The sequence below is a fragment of the Girardinichthys multiradiatus genome, chromosome 17 (genome assembly GCF_021462225.1).
Source record: "Girardinichthys multiradiatus isolate DD_20200921_A chromosome 17, DD_fGirMul_XY1, whole genome shotgun sequence".
Classification (NCBI taxonomy): domain Eukaryota; kingdom Metazoa; phylum Chordata; class Actinopteri; order Cyprinodontiformes; family Goodeidae; genus Girardinichthys; species Girardinichthys multiradiatus.
Genome location: NC_061809.1, coordinates 26,605,968 through 26,617,070, shown reverse-complemented (window position 1 = coordinate 26,617,070; position 11,103 = coordinate 26,605,968). Strand labels below are relative to the sequence as shown.

Sequence of the window (11,103 nt, the reverse complement as noted above, 5' to 3'; positions counted from 1 at the left end):
CAACCTACCATGCTTTGGCTCATAATTTAGCAGGGTATTTTGTAGTCAAACTTGTAGTTCCAGATGGAGGCTTGTGATTGGCTTCACTTGCCAAATCTGCATTGCAAGAGTCTTGGATTTGTGGAACCAAGGCCAAGTTGTCCAAAATGTTCATGTACGATTGAAAGGGTAAAACATGGCTAGTATAAATATATGCAAGCATGACAAATAAACCAGGATATCACATGCACATATTTAGGTTGAATATTAAACCTGATTGACAGCTGAAGAATCAAAGCATTGGCTAAGGGTAACATTTTGATGATCAGTCAACACAAACCGCTTGACCAATGAGAACACCACAGTGCTGAGGGGTGTGGCTTCAGAAGGTTTGACGAGTGAGGTCCAAAGCCATACACACTGTGCTTGCGTGTATGTAAAAAGTGTGTACGTATGTTAGAGTGTGCGTTTGTATTTGTGTGTATGTGTGTGTAATATTGCAGGGATTTGCACTCTGGTGATTAACCTCAGCAAAACATATGCACACAGACACACACACACACACATATATATACACATATATATATACACATGTGCACTGCACTGCCATTTAAAATAGTGGGTCAGATTAGATTCCATGTAGCTTCACCAACCAACCAAACTGTATTTTTTTTCTTTAAAGGAACAGGGATGTTGTAAAGTATTTTTGTACAAATTTAATACTTTGGTAGCATGGCGTTCCTGGTGTTTGTCCTGGTCCTGTCGGGCTCCACTGATCTACTCCATCCCCTCTTTGTATGGACTACTACTGAGCAACAATAAAGATGAAAACTTACCGAGAACAATGGACTCCATGTCTTTCACATTAATACACACACAGATGGATATGTGTTTGCTCACTTTAATTTTAGCCCAGAAGGATGGATCTGATCTGATCTGGATGCTTTTAAAGTATCAAAGGGCATGGTGTGATTGCAGAGATTCAAAATTATACAACCATTTGTTTGTGATGATACTACTTTATGATTAATCACAGCTTATATTTCACAATTATCTAATCTAACCAGGCTCATTACAGGAGCAAGGGGATTCTTCAAGGTCTGAACATCAAGCAACATGTTTCGTCTGACTGGAAGCCAGAGATGACCTAAATCCAATAAAGAATCTCTGAAAGGAGCTAAAGATTAGGGTGATGGCAACGAGGCCTTCCAACCTAAAATACATTAAGTCCATACCTGAAGATAAATATACAAAAATACAAGTGAAAACATGTAGAAAAAAAAATAAAAAGCTTTTTGGCTATTAAAGTAAGCATCTATAAAGCCAATTCAGATCTTTAATTAGTGTCATGTACTGTTGTGTTGAATTGTAAAATGTGTACATGTATTTTCCAGAAATACTAGTAGACTATTTAATTTAGGGATGATATAAATATTAATGTAATAATTTATATAAAACAATTTAAAGTTAATTTATGGATCACTTTTAAAACAACAGAAGTTGACCAAACTGCTGAACAAGTCAACACTGAGAAGGACAAACTATAGCCTATGATTCAATTCTATTTTTTTTATTAAGTTAATTGTTAGCCATTTAATTACATTTATATGTTTTGTTTTATTCTTAGAAACCGAACAAAATGGGGAAATTTTCGGTCACCATTTAAAAGCAAACTTGAAAAACTTGCTACGTTGCTTAGCATAGCCAGCTATTTTCCATCCACGAAAGTGAACGAATATTATAGCATTTGGTATTCTTAAAAAACTGTAAGTGTTCCTTTTACATTTTCCAGGATAAAAATCAAATGTAAGACTGGTTTATTTTATGTTTTCCCAAACCGGAAGTAACCTCTTCACTCGGCGCTCTCCACTCCTGCCTGGCTTGCTCGATTAATCGGTGAGAGACTAGTCTGGACTTGTTGCTGTTGACTCCCGTTCCGCGGCTGCTTTTGAACGCGGATAATTGAAGAAAACAAGGGGAACTATTATTTCTGCTAAGGGGAGATAAACACCGAACTCCGGACTGAGGATGTCTACCGCTTTGGAGAGCTACATCAACCGTATCCTGCTCCAGTTAGCCGGCTAAAATGCTAAACGAGATTCCGTTTAAATGAATGGAGACGTGCTAGTTAGCTTAGCTCGCTAACATGCTAACTCCCCGTTAAAAAGCATGGAGACATGGAAGCTAGCTTAGCGCGCTAACTGAGATGCACACCTGGTTAATCTTATGAATTCGCCACAGTGTGCGCGACATGGAGACAAAAAGTAAGATAAATGTTATAAGAAAATCTGAGAACTCGCTTCCTGGTTTTGGGAAACCAATTTTTTGCTATTCTATTTAAACACCTAGATACGAATATCAGGTTATGGAAACCCATTTTAAAATCAGTTTATTTATTCACATTCGGCCTATTTAAAAGTAAAATCTGGAAAAGATGGCCAGAGAGAGAAAACATAATAAAAACTTAGTCTTAGCATCATGCTACTGCAGCTACAGAGGTTGGACAATGAAACTGAAACACCTGGTTTTAGACCACAATAATTTATTAGTATGGTGTAGGGTCTCCTTTTGCGGCCAATACAGCGTCAATTCGTCTTGGGAATGACATATACAAGTCCTGCACAGTGGTCAGAGGGATTTTAAGCCATTCTTCTTGCAGGATAGTGGCCAGGTCACTACGTGATACTGGTGGAGGAAAACGTTTCCTGACTCGCTCCTCCAAAACACCCCAAAGTGGCTCAATAATATTTAGATCTGGTGACTGTGCAGGCCATGGGGGATGTTCAACTTCACTTTCATGTTCATCAAACCAATCTTTCACCAGTCTTGCTGTGTGTATTGGTGCATTGTCATCCTGATACACGGCACCTCCTTCAGGATACAATGTTTGAACCATTGGATGCACATGGTCCTCAAGAATGGTTCGGTAGTCCTTGGCAGTGACGCGCCCATCTAGCACAAGTATTGGGCCAAGGGAATGCCATGATATGGCAGCCCAAACCATCACTGATCCACCCCCATGCTTCACTCTGGGCATGCAACAGTCTGGGTGCTACGCTTCTTTGGGGCTTCTCCACACCGTAACTCTCAAGGATGTGGGGAAAACAGTAAAGGTGGACTCATCAGAGAACAATACATGTTTCACATTGTCCACAGCCCAAGATTTGCTCTCCTTGCACCATTGAAACCGACGTTTGGCATTGGCATGAGTGACCAAAGGTTTGGCTATAGCAGCCCGGCCGTGTATATTGACCCTGTGGAGCTCCCGACGGACAGTTCTGGTGGAAACAGGAGAGTTGAGGTGAACATTTAATTCTGCCATGATTTGGGCAGCCGTGGTTTTATGTTTTTTGGATACAATCCGGGTTAGCACCCGAACATCCCTTTCAGACAGCTTCCTCTTGCGTCCACAGTTAATCCTGTTGGATGTGGTTCGTCCTTCTTGGTGGTATGCTGACATTACCCTGGATACTGTGGCTCTTGATACATCACAAAGACTTGCTGTCTTGGTCACAGATGCGCCAGCAAGACGTGCACCAACAATTTGTCCTCTTTTGAACTCTGGTATGTCACCCATAATGTTGTGTGCATTTCAATATTATGAGCAAAACTGTGCTCTTACCCTGCTAATTGAACCTTCACACTCTGCTCTTACTGGTGCAATGTGCAATCAATGAAGACTGGCTACCAGGCTGGTCCAATTTAGCCATGAAACCTCACACTAAAATGACAGGTGTTTCAGTTTCATTGTCCAACCCCTGTATGTAGTAAATGAGAACAGATGATTTTACAGCCTGCTTTCCTTCTGGGCTCAGTAATAAAGTCATATTCAATAAATGACAATAGTTCATTTTTTCAGTAACTGAGTGAAACATGAATGGATTAATTACACAGAATGATGTTTTCAAACCTTTTCTTAATTAGGACGACTTTCTACTTTCGGCTAATGAAAACACAATATTTAATATTAGGATATTAAATCATACCAAAAAAAATTTATACAGAAATGTTTATTACCCATTTGAGATTTTTTTCAAGAAGTACTTTTAGACAAACCGGGCTCATCTGAACGCATATTCTAATTTATTAAATATGACTAGAAACTCAGGTTGAGCGATGCCTTGTGGTCTTCCTTATTAGTTAACCAGGCTTTCTGAGGTTCCTTCAAACGTTTTTTCTTTGGACATTTACTGCTTTTTCTAAAGGTTCTCTGCAGGAATGGAAACAACTTGTGTCTTTGTTTCAGGCTGCTGATAATAAAGAGCCTAATAATGAATTGTTGGTTTTATGTGGAGACAACCTCTTAATGCCCGGACGATTCTTTGGTCAGGGTTAGGCACGAGTTAGCAAAAGATTGTAATGGTATGATAAAATTAGGTAAAAATAGCATAGTGTTAACACAATAATTGAAAACAAAAACTGTTTAACATGATAGAACAGAAAACAACTCATGATCCTGCTGCAAAAATGATGAAATCTTAGTACAGTTATCATTTAATAACATTGTTTGATTTTTGACTCAAAGCAAAAACAAAATTACTATGTGTTAAATTTTGTAATTTTCAGCTGCTTATTCAAGCTGGGTTCATAGAGTAAAACCAGCACAACCAGCTGATGTTAGTGGATAATCAATCATAATGAGTAGATTTAGGTAGAACCTGTACTCAGCTGCATTGTGCCTCTATATAAGCGATTGGTGGCGCTTCTTTAGTTTCCACACCACAAATGTTTTTTTCACAACTGCAAATATCAGTCTAAGCAAGAGAAAAAGCATTAAAGCCTTCTTTCAGCCAGCTGCCCGACAGTGCCCAGTAACAGGTGAGGGAGGGGTTTTACTGTATGCAGCATTCGGCTGGAGAAAACCTTGTATTTTCCTCGGGCTTCTCATTAAAATGAATTTAACTAACTTTAAAACTTGGTTTACCTTTGATTCTAGCGACCGGTCCGTGTCTCGTCAGTGTTTATATTAATGCGTTTTAAACGTCTCTGTCATGATAACTGCATGTAACTGTTGAGCTGGATGTTTCTCTTTAATTCATGCTGCTTCAGGCACCGTGGCCATCGTCACGTCAGACGGCAGGATGATTGTGGTGAGTAAAATACATAAACAGACACATCTTCACCTCACCTGGACGACTAACAGTTTGTCTGGTTGCTTTCTGAATTTGCTGACTATAATTGTTATAAACCTTCAAAGAACGACAAATATTTTAATGTGGTTTTCTTGAAATTATTACAAAGTTAGGTGCCATGCATGTGAATAAACTGTTTGGCCACTTTCATTGCCCTCAATGCCCACAGCTGATAGACTCAGCGGAGACACCCAGACGTCCCTCTCTCCAGACACCTCCTCCAGCTCCTCCGGGGGGAGCCCAAGGCGTTCCCAGGCCAGCAGAGAGACATAGTCCCTCCAGCGTGTCCTGGGCCGTCCCCTGGGCCTCCTCCTGGTGGGACGTGCCTGGAACACCTCCCGAGGAAGGCGTCCAGGAGGCATCCTGTATAGATGCCCGAGCCACCTCAACTGGCTCCTCTCGATGTGGAGGAGCAGCGGCTCTACTCCGAGCTCTGATCTCTAAGGGAGTGCCCGGCCACCCTGCAGAGGAAGCTCATTTCAGCCGCTTGTATCCGTGATCTTGTTCTTTCGGTCATGACCCAAAGTTCACGTCCATAGGTGAGGGTAGGAACGTAGACCGACCAGTAAATTGAGAGCTTTGCTTTTCGGCTCAGCTCTCTCTTCACCACAACGGACCGGCACAGCGCCCCCATTACTGCGGCAGCCGCACCGATCCGTCTGTTGATCTTCCGCTCCATTCTTCCCTCACTCGTGAACAAGACCCCGAGATACTTGCCTTCCCAGGGATGCTGAGGAGTGTGACTCCTGGTAAAATAAAATTTTAGTCTCTTTTTTTGGAGTTAAGTTTGTCCTTTATTTTGCTTATTTTGTTCTTTAGGAACTGTTGAGCAAAACTGCAGTACAAGAGGAAGCACAAATAGTGATTCAACTAGAAAGACTGAGATACTGAAGGGTTGGACTCAAAGAAAGAAAAGAAACAATTAAATTTAGCCTGAGTTTAAAAAGCATAGAAATGTCTCCCTGGGCAAATATCTTGAGAAACCACAAAAAAAATAGAAAGTGTTTAGAAAATACAGAAGCTTTATTTTATTGCTCATCATTGACTTTGCTGTCTTTGAAAGGTAAAGTGCACACGAGTCTCATTTAGTCATTTTAAATTGACTGATTTTGTTTTTGCGTCATCCGGAAAAAAAATTCCCCTTTTTCCCCAGAACTGATTTTTATTTTCAGTGTTGATGTTTGTTCAGGGCACCCTGAAGGGCTTCGATCAGACCATCAACCTGATCCTGGACGAGAGTCACGAGCGAGTGTTTAGCTCCACTCAGGGGGTGGAGCAGGTGGTGCTGGGACTCTACATCGTCAGAGGAGACAACGTGTGAGTCTAAAATGAGAGAATTTGCTGCTTTTAGACAGAATATTTAGAATTTTGAGGTAATTTTTATTGCTCTGTTATGATCATTCCATTCAGTCTCTGTATCCATCGTTAACTTAGTTGTCGCCATCAGAGGTACAGGAAGGATTAGTAAATGATGTGACTGAGAACATTTGTCTCCATGTTCTGTTGGACAACAAAAGGGGTCAGTTCACAAGGAGCTGGTCGTCATGTGCTGTTCAGAGTAAAATAAACTCTTCCGTCCATAAGTCGCGGGACCATGGTCATAAATGGCGTCTATCATTTTGAGCCACCGCCATGTCTTTCGGTTTGACCCGCTCCAGCCATTGTGGTCCTTAATATTTCTAATACTCTCTACTACCTCAGTCAACACCTTCTCATTTCTCATCTCCCCATCGAGCTGCTGGGGAATATTGCAGTCAGACTAATAGGTCTGACCACGCCGATGGCCAATCAATGAACAGCAATCTGTTCACGTCACATTTTAGCCTTGCTCAGCCCCGGGTCAGAATAGCCAAAAATGGAAATGGTTGCAGGACAGGATGAGTAGAGCCCTTGGAAACGGGATATAGTCTAAAAAGTAGACGGGGTGTCTGATCACAGACTAAAACTGGGAGCTACTTCCACAGGAGATGTGCCTCCCATTCTACTTTTAGAACCTCTAGGAACCACCAGTAAACCAGCAGTCGCATACGGACCAATCAGATCTCTGATGTATGATGGAGCTAGATCATTAAGGGCTTTATAATAAATTATATTCTGGATTTAACAGGGAGCCTATGATGGGAAGCTATAATAGGAGAAAAATGATCTCATCCTTTAGGCGAGGCAGATTAATTTATTTAGCACCGTTTCATAAAAAAGAAACTAATTATAAATCTGTTATTTCCCATCAGTAATCTCTTTTCACTGATAATGTTGCTTCTGGACAGAACAGGAAACCTGTTTTAATGTGGGATTGAAACTACAGCATGTGAACTGCTCAATGTTCTGATCCAAAGACCGCAGCCTCCGTCCTCTCTGAGGAAGAAGCCAGTGCTCCAAAAGCAACATAAAAACCAGATTACTGTTTGCCAAAGAATTTAATTTGTGTTCAAATGAAACACATTCTGTTAATTCTATATAGTTTTATTTTTTTCAGAATGATTTCATGACTGCAGAATAGATGCTGCTAAATTATGTCTCATTTTTAAAACGGACATTTTCTTTATTGCATTTGGAGGAAAAAGGGGGAAACTTGCAATCCTGCTAACATCTTCCCAACTGTGAAGCACAGGATGGCAGTATTATGTTGCGTTGCTGCAGGAGGGAGTGGTGCACTTCACAAAACATGTTGCATCCGGGGTAAAGAAAAAGCTTTGTAACCAAGCAGATTTGGTCAAAACGTCAGTCCCATAGAAAGTCAGAGTGCAGATCTGGAGAGGTGCTCTGTAGGAAACTCTGGTGGTTGAACTTTGTTCTTTGTGTCTCTGTTCCAGTGCTGTAATCGGAGAGATCGATGAGGAGACAGACTCCACGCTGGATTTGGGAAACATCAGAGCCGAGCCACTCAACTCTGTAGTCCACTGACCTTTTGGCCACCCCTCTGCAGTGATCGCCGTTGTTATGGCAACTAACGCCTGCTGGACTCATTTGTGTTCGTTAGCTCGATTTATATGTGATCAGTGGGAAGGAGGACTGGCCTGTCTTCCTCTGATGTTCTCTATTTGTGGGATTTTTTTTATAAATAAAGAAAATTTGTTGGTAGATGTTGGATTTTCTTATTTTAATAAACTTTAATTTCTTGTTGTCTTTTTATTGTATTACCTGTTGATTATTTTTATTTCATTACCAGTTTTTGTTTCTATGACACCCAGATTCCACTTTACTTGAAAAGGCTAAAGGACTTTAAAATCAATTAATTAGGAAAAACAAGTATTAATAAATAAATTGTAGCAATTAATCACAGGTGTACCATTAATTTGCTGTTTATATTTCTGAATAACACATGTAATGGGTAATATAAACTAAACTCATTAAACAATAATAGTTTTACTCAAGTTAATACTTTATACATTGATTAATAACTCATATTAGTACTGATAACATGACTAAAGATGAGAGTCCAAAGAAGGTCCACGATGAGATTAAATGAGTGGAAGCTGCCCGAGCCTTACAAATGTTTTAACACAATAGGAATTAACTATGGCTGCAGCTATGCTAATTTTCTGTTGTGTTTGGATAAATTTGACTGATTTTATGTATATTAATTCCCACATAATTGTTGAAAATGCTATGGAGGTTTTAGTTTCTTGTATCTAATTTCTAACAGCTGTATTTGTTGAATCACAACCCAAATACAGTGGATACAGGTCCTTCTCAAAATATTAGCATATTGTGATAAAGTTCATTATTTTCCATAATGTCATGATGAAAATTTAACATTCATATATTTTAGATTCATTGCACACTAACTGAAATATTTCAGGTCTTTTATTGTCTTAATACGGATGATTTTGGCATACAGCTCATGAAAACCCCAAATTCCTATCTCACAAAATTAGCATATCATTAAAAGGGTCTCTAAACGAGCTATGAACCTAATCATCTGAATCAACAAGTTAACTCTAAACACCTGCAAAAGATTCCCGAGGCCTTTAAAACTCCCAGCCTGGTTCATCACTCAAAACCCCAATCATGGGTAAGACTGCCGACCTGACTGCTGTCCAGAAGGCCACTATTGACACCCTCAAGCAAGAGGGTAAGACACAGAAAGAAATTTCTGAACGAATTGGCTGCTCCCAGAGTGCTGTATCAAGGCACCTCAGTGGGAAGTCTGTGGGAAGGAAAAAGTGTGGCAGAAAACGCTGCACAACGAGAAGAGGTGACCGGACCCTGAGGAAGATTGTGGAGAAGGGCCAATTCCAGACCTTGGGGGACCTGCGGAAGCAGTGGACTGAGTCTGGAGTAGAAACATCCAGAACCACCGTGCACAGGCGTGTGCAGGAAATGGGCTACAGGTGCCGCATACCCCAGGTCAAGCCACTTTTGAACCAGAAACAGCGGCAGAAGCGCCTGACCTGGGCTACAGAGAAGCAGCACTGGACTGTTGCTCAGTGGTCCAAAGTACTTTTTTCGGATGAAAGCTAATTCTGCATGTCATTCGGAAATCAAGGTGCCAGAGTCTGGAGGAAGACTGGGGAGAAGGAAATGCCAGAAGTCCAGTGTCAAGTACCCACAGTCAGTGATGGTCTGGGGTGCCGTGTCAGCTGCTGGTGTTGGTCCACTGTGTTTTATCAAGGGCAGGGTCAATGCAGCTAGCTATCAGGAGATTTTGGAGCACTTCATGCTTCCATCTGCTGAAAAGCTTTATGGAGATGAAGATTTCATTTTTCATCACGACCTGGCACCTGCTCACAGTGCCAAAACCACTGGTAAATGGTTTACTGACCATGGTATCACTGTGCTCAATTGGCCTGCCAACTCTCCTGACCTGAACCCCATAGAGAATCTGTGGGATATTGTGAAGAGAACGTTGAGAGACTCAAGACCCAACACTCTGGATGAGCTAAAGGCCGCTATCGAAGCATCCTGGGCCTCCATAAGACCTCAGCAGTGCCACAGGCTGATTGCCTCCATGCCACGCCGCATTGAAGCAGTCATTTCTGCCAAAGGATTCCCGACCAAGTATTGAATGCATAACTGTACATGATTATTTGAAGGTTGACGTTTTTTGTATTAAAAACACTTTTCTTTTATTGGTCGGATGAAATATGCTAATTTTGTGAGATATGAATTTTGGGTTTTCATGAGCTGTATGCCACAATCATCCGTATTAAGACAATAAAAGACCTGAAATATTTCAGTTAGTGTGCAATGAATCTAAAATATATGAATGTTAAATTTTCATCATGACATTATGGAAAATAATGAACTTTATCACAATATGCTAATATTTTGAGAAGGACCTGTATACATACACTTGGAACATTGAGTAATTTCAGTACAATGTAAAATACATCCTAAAAATGCAACATATTTGTTACCGTGTTAGAAAAAAATTAAGTAATGTCTTTTTTCAATTGTTTGAAATGGCGTGGAACATAAAAGGTGCAGAGAAAATACATAGAAAACAGAAAAGTTCAATAAATCACAGTAATAGTACTTTAATGTGTGTCACGGCCTTTCTGTTTCCAAGCCAAAATAGTTCCATAAAAAAAGGCCGTTGGTGGCAACAGGTGGTTTAGTTTCTTGAACGCACTTCCGCCTTTTTATTTCTTGCAAACTTATAGGCAAAATAATAACCAAAAAATTATTTCAACTTTGATGTAAACGAAAGTCGGCTTAAACTCATTTTACAAGGTCGAAAAGTGGTCGAAGAATCATTGTAAAAATCCTCCCATCATCACACCGGAAACTTGGCAAAGAACCCGAGCCACACGCCCACGGTGTGCTCTTAATCTCTTCAATTAATGACAGGGACTTAAAAGTTACCAAAGAAATCATAATTCCAAACAATTAATCTGATATCATAGTTCCAAACAAACTGAAATATTTTCTAACCACCTAAAACTAAACAGCATTTTCGTACCATTCATTTATATGCTGCGTACCTCCTCAGTGTCCAGCAGAGGGCGCCAGGAACCCAAAGATCGACATTTTTTTTGACGTCTACAAA

The 11,103-nt window shown here is 40.4% G+C and overlaps 1 protein-coding gene across 1 annotated transcript; it reads left to right on the top strand.

Annotated features, from left to right (window-relative positions):
* The first annotated feature begins 1,846 nt into the window (after nucleotides 1–1,846).
* On the top strand, nucleotides 1,847–8,248 carry lsm8 (LSM8 homolog, U6 small nuclear RNA associated). The gene is made up of 4 exons (XM_047389249.1): nucleotides 1,847–2,038; nucleotides 5,029–5,069; nucleotides 6,301–6,428; nucleotides 7,925–8,248. Exons 1-4 carry the CDS (start codon nucleotides 2,008–2,010, stop codon nucleotides 8,013–8,015), a joined length of 291 nt encoding a protein of 96 aa, XP_047245205.1. The 5' UTR covers nucleotides 1,847–2,007; the 3' UTR covers nucleotides 8,016–8,248.
* Nucleotides 8,249–11,103: the final 2,855 nt, after the last annotated feature.